The sequence below is a fragment of the Urtica dioica genome, chromosome 6, assembly GCF_054948205.1.
Source record: "Urtica dioica subsp. dioica isolate 48M chromosome 6, U.dioica_male_clone48M_v1_H2, whole genome shotgun sequence".
Lineage (NCBI taxonomy): Eukaryota > Viridiplantae > Streptophyta > Magnoliopsida > Rosales > Urticaceae > Urtica > Urtica dioica.
Genome location: NC_142761.1, coordinates 42,207,627 through 42,226,736, shown reverse-complemented (window position 1 = coordinate 42,226,736; position 19,110 = coordinate 42,207,627). Strand labels below are relative to the sequence as shown.

At 38.8% G+C, this 19,110-nt stretch overlaps 2 protein-coding genes across 2 annotated transcripts; one reads left to right on the top strand and one right to left on the bottom strand.

Annotated features, from left to right (window-relative positions):
- Positions 1-1,099: 1,099 nt before the first annotated feature.
- LOC149394326 (uncharacterized) lies at positions 1,100-1,708 on the top strand. The gene is made up of 2 exons (XM_089618310.1): positions 1,100-1,523; positions 1,629-1,708. Exons 1-2 carry the CDS (start codon positions 1,100-1,102, stop codon positions 1,706-1,708), a joined length of 504 nt encoding a protein of 167 aa, XP_089474436.1.
- A 7,689-nt stretch (positions 1,709-9,397) lies between these two features.
- LOC149394325 (structural maintenance of chromosomes-like protein, putative (DUF3531)) lies at positions 9,398-16,646 on the bottom strand. The gene is given in 9 exon segments (XM_089616768.1): positions 9,398-9,674; positions 9,773-9,844; positions 10,040-10,107; positions 10,109-10,162; positions 15,093-15,152; positions 15,463-15,541; positions 15,650-15,735; positions 16,192-16,279; positions 16,362-16,646. Coding segments are annotated over 9 exon segments (858 nt in total). The 5' UTR covers positions 16,610-16,646; the 3' UTR covers positions 9,398-9,571.
- Between the last annotated feature and the right edge of the window lie 2,464 nt (positions 16,647-19,110).

Sequence of the window (19,110 nt, the reverse complement as noted above, 5' to 3'; positions counted from 1 at the left end):
ACACGGAGAAATTACAATTGATATTGGAAATAAATGAAATTCCACCCGGGCTCGATTCTCCAGGGGTTGGATCCACTGGCAACAGCCGTGATAGTGGTTGCGTTGGAAACCCGCCTACAAGAGTTTCTGACATGCCATCCATACCCGAGGAGGGGTGTGGTTCGGTTCCAACTCCTGATTCGGTAATTCGTGGTACGTTCGGATTGGATGACTTAAGGTTGTCAGACTATGAGACACAACGACAACAACAACGACAACGACAACGACAACCCCCACGAAACTCGCCTCCACCTATAAATTCCTGATCCCCTCCTCCACCACGCAACTCCCCTCCGTCACCACGATCCCCTCCTCCACCACAAAACTCCCCTCCTCCACCACGCAACTCCCCTCCGTCACCACGATCCCCTCCTCCACCACAAAACTCCCCTCCTCCACCACAAAACTCCCCTCTGTCACCACGATCCCCTCCTCCACCACAAAACTCCCGTCCTTCATCACCGTCTACGCCGAATTCACATAGCGTCCCAAGTTCATCTACTAGGAGAGACTCAAACATGGATGAGGCTATTATTTTAGATGGTCATTCCCCCGTATTTATTGAGCGACATGCATTGTACAAGGATAAAAAGACTTTACAGAAACACTTGATGTTGTTCGCTATAAACAACAACTTCACGTATAAGACAAAGAACTCGGACAAAAACACATTGCATGTTGTTTGTCTGGGAGAGCATTGTAATTGGGCTGTCCGGGCCGTGAGAAAGGCTAACACGCCCATTTTCCAAATTAGAAGGTAAACTTTCTTTGTTGAATCATGTATGAAATTGAAATACTGTAATTAGATCTCTGTTTTTTGACATCTGGTGTCAATTGTTGACATCTGGTGTCAATTGTTGACATCTGATGTCAATTGTTGACATTAATGTTGAAACTAAGTTTGTTGTAATTTTCATGTTTTAGGTTCGACAACGACCACAGTTGTGCCCTGAACGTAAGACAAGGACGTCACCCGCAAGCAACGAGTACTTTAATATGAGAGGTTGTGAAGCGTAAGTGTATTGATCCAAGCGTGGGTATGTGCAAACCGAAAGAGATAATGAACTACATGCAAATGGATTACGGGGTGTCTATGTCTTACAAAAAAGCTTGGCGTTCCAGAGAGCAGGCTCTAAAGTCCCTCTACGGCAATTCCATGGAGTCGTACGCATTCTTACCTAAGCTAAGGTACATGATCGAGACTAAGAATCCAGGTTCTTTATTTGACCTCGTCACTGGTGAGGGCGGCGTATTTATTAGTTTTTTCATGTCACTCGGCCCATGGAGAACGGGGTGGAAGTATGTAAGACCCGTGATTATCGTCGATGGTACTCATTTGAAGAACTATTACAAAGGAACGTTGTATACGGCGTGTGGGATGGACGGAAACAAACAAATTTTTCCACTAGCCTACTGTATTGGTCCTTCAGAGTCTAACGAAACTTGGATTTACTTCTTCGCCAAACTTGGAACGGGAAGAGCAAGTATTTGTATCTGATAGGCACGCTGGCATAATCAATGGCATCAAGACGGTATTTCCGAACTGTGATCATGGTTTTTGCATGTACCATCTTCACGGTAATTTGAAGACTACTTTCAAGGGGATTACGAAGGAGGTGAAGTGGAAATTTTACGGTGCCTCGAAGGCATACACTCAGCGGGAATTTGAAAGTTTCATGGTCATGTTGGACGCTGAAAATCCCGAAATACGACGGTACTTAGCTAATGATGTCGGGTATCAAAGGTGGGCACGATGCATGTTCAGGAGAAAGAGGTACGGTATCATGACGAACAACAACGCGGAAGCATTGAATGCATTAAATGTAAAAGTCAGACAATTTCCAGTTTCGAAGTTGATGGATTGGCTGATAGAGAGAAGTATGAAATGGTTTTATGAACGTCGAGATGCTGCGGCCAAAACAAACACGCTCCTCACAAAAGTATACCAAGCCAGAGCAGACAAGTACATTGCATACGCTGTTCGAATGGAGGTAAAGTCTACAATTGTTGTATGTTTCATGTTTTGTACAAGATTTTGATGAATTTATGTTTTCTACTAGGTGAGGCCATCTTCAGTCGACGAGTTTGAGGTCGTAGACAGAGAGGGGATTGTATATGCTGTTAATTTAGAAGAGAGGACATGCTCATGTCGGCGATGGCAGGCTCATAATTTTATTTGTCCACACGCAATCGCAGCATGTCGAGTACGTAACCGTCAAGTTGAGAACTACATTTCCGAGTTCTACTCTACGGAGTATTTGCGGGCAACCTACGCAGGTGTACATCATCCTCATGGCGACATTTCGAGTTGGAATATTCCCCCCGAGGTGGAGAATATCAAAGTTCTTCCGCCTCAACACAAAGCACGTGCCGCCGGTAGGCCAAAAAAGAGAAGAATACCCTCTCAAGGTGAGGACATTATTAGGCGCAAGTGTACGCGTTGCGGGCAAATTGGCCACAATCGTCAAACATGCAATAGTGCTACTCCTTTGTCCACGCAATAATTTCAGACTTCTTTGTAATTTCCACCATTTCAGTAGTGACTCTTGTTGATTTCTTAGTTTATTGAGAAATTTATTTGTAATCTCCGACTTGTATGCAGATTTTAGACATCTAAAGTCAACAATAGACGTCTGTGATTTCTTATTGTTCTCCATTAGTTGTGAGGGAACTAAACAATTGATGTCAATTGTTGACAGTAGATGTCAACAATTGATGTCAACTGTTGACATCTAGTGGATGAATTTAAATTTAGTTATTCACTTAGGCATGCAATTCACAACATTACACATATATAAAAGGGACATAGTGTAAATAGACATATTAAGCAGTTTCAAGCATTCAAGTCATACAAAAACCCATACAAATATAAATATTACGAAGTTTAGACCAATGATGTGGGGAATTCATCGTCAGACTCATTTCTTGTTGATCCTCATCCTCCTATAATAGAGAAGTTCCTCTCTCTGGGTTTTTCAGCATAAACAGTCGTGTCCCCTTGGGCACGACTTCCATAAAATCTCCTTTTTCCTTCAACGGAGTCTCCCAATCGTCTCCGATGATTTCTTTCATAACCCTTTCGAGAGACGTGATCGGACCCGATTCAGTCTCACTACAAAAAGTATCCAAGTACCATATGTACTCAGCTTGGCTCATTTAAAACTCCGTGAGTTGTGCATCACCGAGTTCCGATCCGCTTGCCTTATTAACATCAATTGACTACAATTTTAGTAATTGTCTACAATTATAGGTATGAATGTCTACAATCATAAAAAATAATAACCGAAAATCAGCTTTGCTTGGCATCAAAATGTACCTCATTTTTATATAATTTTCTCTTTCGGGGCTCGAAGTCGTCATAGCTTGTCACCGGAGATTCAATGGAGTGTTTTTCTGACATTTCTGCATATTAGTATCAACAACGTTCATTATTGACATCTAATGTCAACAACTGATGAGAGAAATTGACATCTAAACTCTACAGAGTTCATCAGTTGTTGACATTAGATGTCAACAGTTGACGTCCATTATTGACATCTAATGTCAACAACTGATTATTGACATCTAAGGTCTTCATTATTTGTTGACATTAGATGTCAACAGTTGACGTCCATTATTGACATCTAATGTCAACAATTGATGAGAGAAATTGACATCTAAACTCTACAGAGTTCATCAGTTGTTGACATTAGATGTCAACAGTGGACGTCAACTGTTGACATCTAATGTCAACAACTGATGAGAGAAATTGACACCTAAGGTCATCAGTTGTTGACATTAGATGTCAACAATTGACGTCCATTGTTGACATCTAATGTCAACAACTGATGAACTCTGTAGAGTTTAAATGTCAATTTCTCTCATCAGTTGTTGACATTAGATGTCAACAGTGGATGTCAACTGTTGACATCTAATGTCAACAACTGATGAACTCTGTAGATTCATCCCAAACACCTAAAATCTGTTCATCCAAACAATATCCCAAACAATATCCTAAAGAACTGATGAACTCTGAAGATTCTTAACATACCCAAACAATATCCCAAAAAAATATCCTAAAAAGCGAAACGAACCTTGTGCGCGACCTGATCTTGGACTAAATCTGGAGTTTGAGTCTCGTCGGCGTTTGGGTCCTCGGGTTTTAGAGAGTTGGTGCGAGAAAGAGAGCTGGTCCTCGGGCACCTGGGTTTCTTGGGTCTGGTGGCTTTGGGTCCACCTCGGCGTTTGGGTCCTCGAGTTTTAGAGAGTTGGTGCGACAAAGAGAGCTGGTCCTCGGCACCTGGGTTTCTTGGGTCTGGTGGCTTTGGGTCCTCGTCGGCGTTTGGGTCCTCGAGTTTTAGAGAGTTGGTGCGAGAAAGAGACTTGGTCCTCGGGCACCTGGGTTTCTTGGGTCCTCGGGAAAAGACTGACGCGAAGAGAGAGAGAGAGAGAGAGAGAGAGAGAGAGAGAAGAGAGAGTGAGAGAAAGAGATTGACAGGAAGAGTCATGGATTAATGTGAGATATGAGCGGGATTTTGAGAGTTGGTGTGGGTTGTAAGAAAAATTTAAGTGAAGGGTAAAAGGGTAGTTGTACATTGGGATTAGTGACATTTTTGGCCAAATTATGATTTTGGTGGGAAATTGGAAAAAGTTAGTGATTTGGTAGTAGATAGGGCAATTTCCCTATTTAAAATTGTGTTTGAAATTTGCTATAAATCACCTCCTTAAAATATAAAGGAAGCCACACAAAGCAAGACCAATGACTTTTTATGTACACACAAAACGAGAAGATATCAAGCGGTATTATTTTTTTCAATTGTTTACTCTTTATTTTGGCTGGTCTTGGTCTTGTGGGTTGTCGAGTTAATGAACTTTTTTTTTTTTCATTTTTTTCATTGGTGGAGCAACAACGCATGAGTTCTCCTTTTTCGATTTGGGTCTCTTGTTCACATTGGGACATCACAGAAGAAATTAACATAACAATGATAGCTCATCTTTCAAAATATAAAAATATTACGCACATACACGAAAGTCGAAGTTTTGTAAATACAAAGATGTAACAATCGTAGCTTCATATTTTGAAGTACTTGTATCCAAACTCCGGATTTCTCATCCCTTCTTCCCAATCACCAATCTTTCGACCTCCAAAAACTACTTGTTGGATTCCTAAATACCTGTCAATCCCATAACAAAACAATACGTGTTTAATAAGACACATAAAAAAAAGGAAAAATTGAACGTAACATTGTAATATTAAATTTCTCACTCTGAACTCAAGACCGTCAGACAGTTGAGAAGCACGTCAATGACAAAATGATTAGATGTACCTAGGCCAACCCTGCAAAGACATTCATCATTAAAGACCAACGTATGTATTTACTTTTTTAGAAAACATCAATTGATGTTCTCAATATATTAGTTTTCTTCAACTCTGATTTTATTAAAAAAACGGTTTATCAAAGTTGAAGCCAAACACGCCGTATTATGAAAATAGTTATACATATAAAAAGAGTGATGTTGATAAGATTGTAGTACCAGACTCGGCCCCAATTATCCTGAAATTCGACATCACCGATGTCATGGAACGACGAGGGCATCGCTTTGGAGCCCTTCTCTTCATCGTACGAAGGATCAAACTCCACCGATACGTTTGCCAGCTGTCAAACACTTGCCTATTAGCCTCTTTTCATAATTTCATCACAAACAACCTTTTCATTACAAAAATGAAGGCGATGCTCAGGTCTCTTATACAGGTGTTTTTTGCCAAAACTGACTAACTTTCTACACCGATACGTTCGCCAGCTGTCAACACTTTCCCGTTATATTTATCATGCTAAGTATATTCCGACTAACTTTCTTATTATAATTGAAAGACTTGGCATTGCTGTGTCTTAGTGGCTACATCACAATTTAGTCTAGAAATTTCAGTCTATGATTTTGAATACTACTGTTTTAGTTAGTCAAAATGTACATAACTTCATACGTCACCTGATTTATATGCAGATGATCCGTATGGGTATTAATGACAGTTATGTGAATATCCAAACAGACTAAGTTGGTTTTGTGTTACTAGAGATATTTTAAAATCCAAACCTGAAGATTGGAAGAGTTGAATGAACCCAAGCGACCCATAACATACCACGACTTGAAAACCTGCACATCCATCGTCATAACATGATTTCATACTTTTGTCATAAGGCAATTGTTGACCTGACCGTTTGAGGTGAGAGTCCACATGTAGCAGTTGTCACGAGATCTGGTTCCTTTTATAAGTTCATCATGTTTCTCATTTATCACCACACTTATCACGAGTAAAATTGATGCGCAAATTCAAATCACAGAGCTGACTAATATTGATAAGATTAGCAGTAAGACCTTCCACCAATAAAGCCTCAGTCAAACAAGACATACCAGGATAATTTAGCTGACCTTTACATATAATCTTGGCTTTCACTCCATCGCCGAAGGTAACATGACAGTTAGAGTAGGGTTTTACGTTGGTCAGGAAGGCATGATCACCTGTCATGTGGCGAGAGCAACCACTATTGAAGTACCAGTCGCTACCGGTGGAAGCACTCATAGATGTGTACGCGATATTGGCATGGTAGGATGTGTCTTTTACTCTCCATTCCAACCGTGTCGAGGGTCGACGGCGAGGAAGAGTATTCCTGTGAGTGGATTGATGCTGATGAAGATTCGTCCCGTATAATCGATAGCAGAAGGGTCGAATATGGCCCCTTCGACCACAATGATGGCAGACCCAACGAGGTCTGTTGACAAGAGACCTGCTTGGTCCAGAAGGATGTCGTTGATGTTGATCTTGAAACTTGTCATCACCAGATGTTTGAGGCATGTTTTGCGACATCTGGCTAGCAGGCTTTTGGGGAACAAAGGTAGTGTGGGATGAGGAAGCATCATGAGTATATCCATGCCCCTTCATGTTCTTTACAGGTTTTCCGATGGTAAGGATTTTGTCAAGGCTGTCGGTGCTGGAGTTCAACATCCTGACTGATTTAGTCATCTGGTCCAGCTCTCCATTTAGGCGGCTGACTTCCTTTTTCAGATCCACAATGGTTTCTAAGAGCATTGTCTTGTCTTCAGTCAGAGAGAGGATAAGAGCACTCTGCTTGTCAAGAACGTGGGACTCTTCAACCCATTTGGTGTGTAAAATATTGTACGCATCATTCATAGCATCATCAGATAGTTCCTCATCTATAACAAATTTATGAGAGGATTCGCCAGATTCATTAATAGATTCACGAGTATGAGTGGGAATAGAAGCTGTGAAGGCCACAAAGTTACTTATCTGGTCGGAGTCGCTATCTTCTTCTTATTCATCTGACAGAGTGGCGTTGTATCCCTTTTTCTGCTTTTTGAGGAAGTTGGGACACTCCTTCTGAATATGTCCGAAACCTTTACATTCATGGCACTGAATGCCTTTGCCTTTTCCAGAGCGTTCACCACTTATACCGTTCCTGTGAGGGTTAGCATTCTTCTGGAATCTTTATTGAAGGTTGTCTTTGACATCTTGGGAGACATTCTTCCCAGTCATCTGATTGAGTCTCTTCATAACTCTGCTATAATTTTTGGCCAGCATAGCTACAGTATCGTCAATTTCATTGTCAGAATCCGATTATACCTGCTCCTTTTGTTCATGAATAGAGCTTTTGAGGGCCATTCCTTTGTGTTTCTTCTCCATCTTGGGGAGTGAAAGCTCAAATGTCATGAGGGATCCCATGAGTTCATCAAACTTCAGAGTTTTAAGGTCATGGACTTCTTCTATTGCCGTGATCTTCATTTTGATCTTGGGCTTAAAGCCCTCAGAGTTTTCCTAACAAAATCTTCATCAGTCATGGGTTTCCCGAGAGAGTATGATTCGTTGGCAAGATCTCGAATGCGCACATTGAAATAAGCGACTGAATCATCTTCAAGCATAGTGAGAGCTTCAAAGTTTGTTGTAAGATACTGCAGCTTCTGCTCACAGACTTTAGTGGTTCCCTCATAGGCAACAGCAAGAATTTCTCAGGCTTCTTTGACACTTGTGCAGGTATTTATAAGCCTGAAAACATTTTTATCAACCCCGTTAAAAATGGCATTGAGAGCACGAGAGTTACCCAGAGATGCCTCATCTTCAGTAGGGCTCCAGTCCTTCTCGGGTTTTGAACCTGTAGGAACTCCTTTGTCATCAATAGTAACTGGGGCTTCCCACCAGTGTATCACAACCTTCCAAGTTCTGCTATCAAGTGATTTCATGAAGGCGATCATGCGGGCTTTCCAGTAACCATAGTTGGTTCCATCAAGTACTGAAGGGCAATTGACCGAACCTCCCTCTCTGGAACTATCCATATCTGGTAATCAGAAAAGAAATACCCAGGAAACCACCAATAGATCTAGGTGCCTGCTCTGATACCAAATGAAATTCTGATTAGTCACAAAGACAAGATGTCGCACACAAAGTGTTGACAATGTGTCCGACAACTTGCTTGAACACAGATAATGGATAAACAACAATCAGTGCGATAAAAAGAATACACACGATATGGTTATCCAGTTCGGTGCAATACACCTACGTCTGGGGGCACTCTGCCAGTGAAAATGATTTCACTATCTTGGAGTCAATAGTACATGCAAGGTTTAAAATGATTACAATCACCAAATCAATAAAACCTAGAGACTATTACCACCAGTGAATACCTAAACCAGGGACTCCCCCTAGATTTGAGCTCCGCCTCAATTCCACTCTTCGAGCAACCGCCTATGCTCGGATGACTTTCAGTCTTCAAACGATCGTGAGCCTTCAATCTCGAAAACACAGAACCCAACTCTCACAGACACTCAATCTTTCTGGAATAGTGTTTGAGAGAATACACTGCTCTTAACAAAACACAAAGCCTCCCAATCCGCCGGTCTTGCACGTCTAGGAGCTCTAAGTATTTTATCAAAAGCGTCGAGGCTGCTAAGGGGGAAGCGCATGGCTTTTATAGCAGCTGTACAGACCTGAAAGTGTATCTAGGGTTTATTTACCCAGCCTCACACGAATATCTTGCAATAAAGTCACCAGCGAGACAATCTGTCAATATTGGAAACTTGCCCGAAATACTGTTTGCACACAGAATGAAAGATATCTCACCAGAAGTAGGAGCATGAAGACCGACATCTTTCCAAACAACTTGCACTAAAAAATAAAGCTAACGTAAAACGTAGCAACATAAAAGAAGGCACAGAGCAAGACCAATGACTTATGTACACACAACACGAGGAGATATCACGCGGTATTATTTTCTTCAATTGTTTACTCTTTATTTTGGCTGGTCTTGGTCTTCGTCGAGTTAATGAGCTTTTTGAGTTTTTTTTTCCATTGGTAGAGCAACAACGCATGCAAGAAAAGAATCCAATAATTAGTTCTCCTTTTTCGATTTAGGGTCTCTTGTTCACATTGGGACAGCACAGAAGAAACTGACAAGACAATGATAGCTCATCTTTCAAAATATAAAAATATTAGGCACATACACGAAAGAAGTTTTGTAGATACAAAGATGTAACAATTGTAGCTTCATATTTTGAAGTACTTGTATCCAAACTCCGGATTTCTCATCCCTTCTTCCCAATCACCAATCTTTCGACCTCCAAAAACTACTTGTTGGATTCCTAAATACCTGTCAATCCCATAACAAAACAATACGTGTTTAATAAGACAAAAAAAAAACAAAAAAAAGGAAAAATAGAACGTAATGTTGTGATATTAATTTCTCACTCTGAACTCAAGACCGTCAAGCAGTTGAGAAGCACGTCAATGGCAAAATGATCAGATGTACCTAGGTCAACCCTGCAAAGACATTCATCACTAAAGATCAACGTATGTATTTACTTTTTTAGAAAACATCAATTGATGTTCTGAATATAGTTTTCTTGAACTCTGATTTTATTAAAAAAAAACGGTTTATCAAAGTTGAAGCCAAACACGCCGTATTCTGAAAATAGTTATATATATAAAAGAGAGATGTTGATAAGATTGTAGTACCAGACTCGGCCCCAATTATCCTGAAATTCGACATCACCGATGTCATGGAACGACGAGGGCATCGCTTTGGAGCCCCTTCTCTTCATCGTACGAAGGATCAAACTCCACCGATACGTTTGCCAGCTGTCAAACACTTGCCTATTAGCCTCTTTTCATAATTTCATCACAAACAACCTTTTCATTACAAAAATGAAGGCGATGCTCAGGTCTCTTATACAGGTGTTTTTTGCCAAAACTGACTAACTTTCTACACCGATACGTTCGCCAGCTGTCAACACTTTCCCGTTATATTTATCATGCTAAGTATATTCCGACTAACTTTCTTATTATAATTGAAAGACTTGGCATTGCTGTGTCTTAGTGGCTACATCACAATTTAGTCTAGAAATTTCAGTCTATGATTTTGAATACTACTGTTTTAGTTAGTCAAAATGTACATAACTTCATACGTCACCTGATTTATATGCAGATGATCCGTATGGGTATTAATGACAGTTATGTGAATATCCAAACAGACTAAGTTGGTTTTGTGTTACTAGAGATATTTTAAAATCCAAACCTGAAGATTGGAAGAGTTGAATGAACCCAAGCGACCCATAACATACCACGACTTGAAAACCTGCACATCCATCGTCATAACATGATTTCATACTTTTGTCATAAGGCAATTGTTGACCTGACCGTTTGAGGTGAGAGTCCACATGTAGCAGTTGTCACGAGATCTGGTTCCTTTTATAAGTTCATCATGTTTCTCATTTATCACCACACTTATCACGAGTAAAATTGATGCGCAAATTCAAATCACAGAGCTGACTAATATTGATAAGATTAGCAGTAAGACCTTCCACCAATAAAGCCTCAGTCAAACAAGACATACCAGGATAATTTAGCTGACCTTTACATATAATCTTGGCTTTCACTCCATCGCCGAAGGTAACATGACAGTTAGAGTAGGGTTTTACGTTGGTCAGGAAGGCATGATCACCTGTCATGTGGCGAGAGCAACCACTATTGAAGTACCAGTCGCTACCGGTGGAAGCACTCATAGATGTGTACGCGATATTGGCATGGTAGGATGTGTCTTTTACTCTCCATTCCAACCGTGTCGAGGGTCGACGGCGAGGAAGAGTATTCCTGTGAGTGGATTGATGCTGATGAAGATTCGTCCCGTATAATCGATAGCAGAAGGGTCGAATATGGCCCCTTCGACCACAATGATGGCAGACCCAACGAGGTCTGTTGACAAGAGACCTGCTTGGTCCAGAAGGATGTCGTTGATGTTGATCTTGAAACTTGTCATCACCAGATGTTTGAGGCATGTTTTGCGACATCTGGCTAGCAGGCTTTTGGGGAACAAAGGTAGTGTGGGATGAGGAAGCATCATGAGTATATCCATGCCCCTTCATGTTCTTTACAGGTTTTCCGATGGTAAGGATTTTGTCAAGGCTGTCGGTGCTGGAGTTCAACATCCTGACTGATTTAGTCATCTGGTCCAGCTCTCCATTTAGGCGGCTGACTTCCTTTTTCAGATCCACAATGGTTTCTAAGAGCATTGTCTTGTCTTCAGTCAGAGAGAGGATAAGAGCACTCTGCTTGTCAAGAACGTGGGACTCTTCAACCCATTTGGTGTGTAAAATATTGTACGCATCATTCATAGCATCATCAGATAGTTCCTCATCTATAACAAATTTATGAGAGGATTCGCCAGATTCATTAATAGATTCACGAGTATGAGTGGGAATAGAAGCTGTGAAGGCCACAAAGTTACTTATCTGGTCGGAGTCGCTATCTTCTTCTTATTCATCTGACAGAGTGGCGTTGTATCCCTTTTTCTGCTTTTTGAGGAAGTTGGGACACTCCTTCTGAATATGTCCGAAACCTTTACATTCATGGCACTGAATGCCTTTGCCTTTTCCAGAGCGTTCACCACTTATACCGTTCCTGTGAGGGTTAGCATTCTTCTGGAATCTTTATTGAAGGTTGTCTTTGACATCTTGGGAGACATTCTTCCCAGTCATCTGATTGAGTCTCTTCATAACTCTGCTATAATTTTTGGCCAGCATAGCTACAGTATCGTCAATTTCATTGTCAGAATCCGATTATACCTGCTCCTTTTGTTCATGAATAGAGCTTTTGAGGGCCATTCCTTTGTGTTTCTTCTCCATCTTGGGGAGTGAAAGCTCAAATGTCATGAGGGATCCCATGAGTTCATCAAACTTCAGAGTTTTAAGGTCATGGACTTCTTCTATTGCCGTGATCTTCATTTTGATCTTGGGCTTAAAGCCCTCAGAGTTTTCCTAACAAAATCTTCATCAGTCATGGGTTTCCCGAGAGAGTATGATTCGTTGGCAAGATCTCGAATGCGCACATTGAAATAAGCGACTGAATCATCTTCAAGCATAGTGAGAGCTTCAAAGTTTGTTGTAAGATACTGCAGCTTCTGCTCACAGACTTTAGTGGTTCCCTCATAGGCAACAGCAAGAATTTCTCAGGCTTCTTTGACACTTGTGCAGGTATTTATAAGCCTGAAAACATTTTTATCAACCCCGTTAAAAATGGCATTGAGAGCACGAGAGTTACCCAGAGATGCCTCATCTTCAGTAGGGCTCCAGTCCTTCTCGGGTTTTGAACCTGTAGGAACTCCTTTGTCATCAATAGTAACTGGGGCTTCCCACCAGTGTATCACAACCTTCCAAGTTCTGCTATCAAGTGATTTCATGAAGGCGATCATGCGGGCTTTCCAGTAACCATAGTTGGTTCCATCAAGTACTGAAGGGCAATTGACCGAACCTCCCTCTCTGGAACTATCCATATCTGGTAATCAGAAAAGAAATACCCAGGAAACCACCAATAGATCTAGGTGCCTGCTCTGATACCAAATGAAATTCTGATTAGTCACAAAGACAAGATGTCGCACACAAAGTGTTGACAATGTGTCCGACAACTTGCTTGAACACAGATAATGGATAAACAACAATCAGTGCGATAAAAAGAATACACACGATATGGTTATCCAGTTCGGTGCAATACACCTACGTCTGGGGGCACTCTGCCAGTGAAAATGATTTCACTATCTTGGAGTCAATAGTACATGCAAGGTTTAAAATGATTACAATCACCAAATCAATAAAACCTAGAGACTATTACCACCAGTGAATACCTAAACCAGGGACTCCCCCTAGATTTGAGCTCCGCCTCAATTCCACTCTTCGAGCAACCGCCTATGCTCGGATGACTTTCAGTCTTCAAACGATCGTGAGCCTTCAATCTCGAAAACACAGAACCCAACTCTCACAGACACTCAATCTTTCTGGAATAGTGTTTGAGAGAATACACTGCTCTTAACAAAACACAAAGCCTCCCAATCCGCCGGTCTTGCACGTCTAGGAGCTCTAAGTATTTTATCAAAAGCGTCGAGGCTGCTAAGGGGGAAGCGCATGGCTTTTATAGCAGCTGTACAGACCTGAAAGTGTATCTAGGGTTTATTTACCCAGCCTCACACGAATATCTTGCAATAAAGTCACCAGCGAGACAATCTGTCAATATTGGAAACTTGCCCGAAATACTGTTTGCACACAGAATGAAAGATATCTCACCAGAAGTAGGAGCATGAAGACCGACATCTTTCCAAACAACTTGCACTAAAAAATAAAGCTAACGTAAAACGTAGCAACATAAAAGAAGGCACAGAGCAAGACCAATGACTTATGTACACACAACACGAGGAGATATCACGCGGTATTATTTTCTTCAATTGTTTACTCTTTATTTTGGCTGGTCTTGGTCTTCGTCGAGTTAATGAGCTTTTTGAGTTTTTTTTTTCCATTGGTAGAGCAACAACGCATGCAAGAAAAGAATCCAATAATTAGTTCTCCTTTTTCGATTTAGGGTCTCTTGTTCACATTGGGACAGCACAGAAGAAACTGACAAGACAATGATAGCTCATCTTTCAAAATATAAAAATATTAGGCACATACACGAAAGAAGTTTTGTAGATACAAAGATGTAACAATTGTAGCTTCATATTTTGAAGTACTTGTATCCAAACTCCGGATTTCTCATCCCTTCTTCCCAATCACCAATCTTTCGACCTCCAAAAACTACTTGTTGGATTCCTAAATACCTGTCAATCCCATAACAAAACAATACGTGTTTAATAAGACAAAAAAAAACAAAAAAAAGGAAAAATAGAACGTAATGTTGTGATATTAATTTCTCACTCTGAACTCAAGACCGTCAAGCAGTTGAGAAGCACGTCAATGCCAAAATGATCAGATGTACCTAGGTCAACCCTGCAAAGACATTCATCACTAAAGATCAACGTATGTATTTACTTTTTTAGAAAACATCAATTGATGTTCTCAATATAGTTTTCTTCAACTCTGATTTTATTAAAAAAAAAACGGTTTATCAAAGTTGAAGCCAAACACGCCGTATTCTGAAAATAGTTATATATATAAAAGAGAGATGTTGATAAGATTGTAGTACCAGACTCGGCCCCAATTATCCTGAAATTCGACATCACCGATGTCATGGAACGACGAGGGCATCGCTTTGGAGCCCTTCACTTCATCGTACGAAGGATCAAACTCCACCGATACGTTTGCCAGCTGTCGAACACTTGCCTATTAGCCTCTTTTCATATTTTCATCACAAACAACCTTTTCATTACAAAAATGAAGGCGATGCTCAGGTCTCTTATACAGGTGTTTTTGCCAAAACTGACTAACTTTCTACACCGATACGTTCGCCAGCTGTCAACACTTTCCCTTTATGTTTATCATGCTAAGTATATTCCGACTAACTTTCTTATTATAATTGAAAGACTTGGCATTGTCGTGTCTTACTGGCTACGTCACAACTTAGTCTAGAAATTTCAGTCTGTAATTTTGATCTTCAACTTAGTCTACTCTTATTTAGTCAAAATGTACATAACTTCATACGTCACCTGATTTATATGCAGATGATCCGTGTGGGTATTAATGACAGTTATGTGAATATCCAAACAGACTAAGTTGGTTTTGTGTTACTAGAGATATTTTAAGATCCAAACCTGAAGATTGGAAGAGTTAAACGAACCCAAACGACCCATAACATACCACGATTGGAAAACCTGCGCATCCATCGTCATAAACATGATTTCATACTCTGTAACGAATAAGGCAAACATCTAAAAATTAAATATAGAGTGATACTTGTAGAAAACTCGCAGGATAAAGCACTTGCAATTGAGTTTATTCATCAGAAATATTTAATGTTTCATTCTACTAACATCCTAACAGTATGCTCTGAAATAACAACTATCCTAAGATACAGGCTGCTAAATATTTCAGAAGCTATAAACATAATCTAACAATTTATTTTCATCTTTTTTTTTTTGGATCTAGAGAGCAATGATGAACATGGTTCGATGATGAACTTACACTCCCGATAAGCTCAACATCTCGATCCGACGGTGCAGCGTAGAGTTCAAACCATATATACGAATCAATAGGATTGAAGCTGCAAAATCAACCACACCAAACAATAGTACAAATCAGAGTTAGAAAGCATTTCCAAAATAATAAGAGATAAATATAAAAGGCAAGATGGTTGAGTGAGAGAAATTACTCTCTAAAGCTAACTTTGAAAGAGAGAACAGAGCCTGTTTTCGATTTGGTGAAGTCTTTTCCCTTTCTCCGTACTCTCTCTTCGATCTGTGCCACATTCCTAAACCCTCGTTAATGTCACTCTTAAAATGATATGATATACTCGGAAAAAAAAAAGTACAAAAAATTAGTGTGTGAAATTCAAATGAAAAGCAAACATAACCTCACTTAGCCAATTAAATCTAGAGTAAAATTTAGAATGAAAAAAAAAAATATATATATATATATATATATATATATATATCTTAGCCACTGTTTTAAGCGGAAAAGCGCAGCGGAAGAAATAGACAGTTCAAAACTCAAACACATTAACCGGTTCAAAATACATCAAAAAGAACACAATAACTAACAATAAAATTCATATTTACAATCAAGCCTAAGGGCTGATGTTTTCTAAGCATAAAACCTCTGACATTTGATGATGGAAAAAACAAGTTTTCATGGCTTACTACTCTAGGATTAATAATTATCTGACAAATAATAATAATAATAATAATTAACTACCTTTTTCCTCATAAGCTCGGGGTTTCCAACGCTATCTCCAAGAACAGCTCGGAGCTCATCGTCATCTCTACAAGCTTCTTCAAGAACTCTGTCAAGAAGAAATAATAACAAACAGCTTACTTACAAATCCTTAACTCATATACTTAGAAATGAGAGAGAGAGAGAGAGACTTGGCCCAAGAGGGATAGTTGTGGAGTCGATCGAATTCCCTCTTTCTCTTGTCTTCCCTGAGCCTGAGAAGCCTCCGACCTCTCGCGGTGGTTCCGGAAGCTTTGGCCTCCGATTCACCGTCGCTAGGGCTCGAAGCAGACACTGCCACAACACGAAACGACAGTCGTTTTGCGTGACGAGTGTGAGAAGAAGGACTGTGTGATAAACACAGATGCTTTGCTGTGGTGGCGAACGCTTGGGTGTACATTTGATTTGTCCGTTAATTGTTTCGCCGATAGATACGATCAATAAAATCCGATACCCATATATATGTCCGACTCTGTTGACCCGGAACTCAACCCGGCTGTCGTTCTCGGTATACGATATTTCAATTTATTTTATAATAATTTAGCAAAATAGTCAAATCAAACCTTTGAAATTGCTAAATAGCCAAGGTTTTGTAAATACTAAGTAAATAGCCAGATATCATTTAATACACGTCTAAATTTACAAAAAAGCCCAAATAATTTCCCGCCCATAAGTCACAGGTGTTGACTTTTTTTAAAAAAAAAACGTGATTCCGAGAATCATGGAGAGTAATTACTGCAGATTTAAAACCGTATTTCACAACCGATTTTCACTCGGTAATTAAGAAAAAAAAAATTTCTCCCAAAAAAAAATTTCAAAAACGCGTCACTCTCTCCGACGAATTGCGTTAATCTTCTCCGACTACCGATTTTGGCGAGGGGATCTCAAACATGTATGCATGTGTAATTTATTCCGATTGTAACTCGTATTTACTAATGTTCATCATCGATTTACACATTAAAACATGGAAAAAGTGTTTTTTTTATCGGTTATGAAATAAGATGGTATTACTTATTATTCTTCCTCTGCGTAATGAATCTGTGGATTATTGTTCATTTATCATAAGATGGTATGCATGTATAGATTTCTACCTATTGTAACTCGTATTTACAATTTTTCTTCATCGATTTACATAATCAAGGAAAACATGATTTTTTTGTAGCGGTTATGGAATAAAGGGGTTTTACTAATTTCCGACAAAAATTTACACATGATGGAAAGATAAATTTGGGTTTTTGGGTTCGATTTTTTCAAAAACATGGATTTTATTCTAAATTAAAAAGTTGTGACGAAGATATTTCCATGTATTTACTGCTAAATATGTCAAGTTATGAATTTGTTATATCTAATGAAATTGGAATATTAACATGTATTTACTGCAAACATGGTTATATGACTCATCCACGACGGCGAGAACAAAAATAATTGCGGTAAGAAATAAGACGCTCACAATAACGCCGTCTACCGAAAACAGTTTGTAAATCATGTTGATTACATTCTGTATTTACACTACCTGACAATGGATTATGGTTTTCCAGCCATTGACGTTCAAAAAGCTTAATTGCAGCATAACAGTGATAGTAAATATACGTAAATACAATATTAATTTTATGAAAACCTGTGCGAAAATAGCTTAAAATTTCAAAAAAAAAAAAAAAGCATATAGACCTGATTCATTCATGTGCGTTGGAAAAAAAAATTTAAATATTAAACAAGACAAGATAATTTAAACAGTAAATATATGAAAATAATACATAATAGGAAACAAATAAATTGCAACTGCCACGTCCAAATTAGTTCCTACATAAAGGGAATCATTAATACACTAAATCATGTTCACACTTATATCAGGAAATAAATTTCAAAAAATTTCGGGAAGTTTTATAATCCGAAATTTGAAATAAAATTCAAAATTCAAACGCAACAAGGGCAATTTTTCGGATATGAAAAAACATATTATTGGGCCACGTCATCCGAGTGACTATTTACTTAGTATTTACAAAACCTTGGCTATATAGCAAATCATAACGTTTGATTTGGCTATTTTGCTAATTTACCCTTCATTTTTTTTATTTTTTTATTTAGAACTGCGATAAAGCTCGGTTTTTTCGCATTAAACCCTGATTTTTATTAAATTCGTAAATGGGCCGGACCGATTTTTTGCATTACGAAATTCTCTACGGGTATCGGAACGGTAAACCCTGATTTTACTCATTTTAGAGGTATTTCACGTTAGCTACTCAAACCTGACGATAAGTGATTACCCACGCGATAACCCACTAGTTATTCCGGTAACTCAAACCTTGTTGCATTCTCCAAAAAAAATTACAAAAATAATATCTATAAGTGTAATATTATAAAAATGATTGTTATTTCAAATCCTTTAAAAAAATAATTGTTTTTCAAATGATAAATAATTATTTTCCTTTCAAATTAAATTTTAAACAGTAAATGAAGTTAAATAGAGTCCAAAACTGTAAACAAGTTTTTTAAAAAATTGTAAACATAAATAAAAATTAAAAAAAGTGACTATTTACAATTTAAAAAAAAAAAATCGTCATAAAAGCCTTAATCATGTCATTTTGTGATAAATGACAGAAAACAGCCACAATTAACAATTTTCACCTATAAAATTTTAATGAACCTCTATTGTTTTAGCCGGGGAAATTGTTGACGGAAACGCCAATGTGAATTCTAAACAAAAATTTTAAAAAAAATTACCAAACTGATAATAACTTATGTATTTGTTAACACAACAATACGTTATATCGTAAGTTTATATTCTAAGACGGTAACCATTTAAGTCGTTTATATTTGTTAATAACTTTTGGCTCGGAGGATTCTGCATTGGTACAGTTGTGGAACCCTTCTTCAACGGTTTTATCCATTGTAAATTTAATT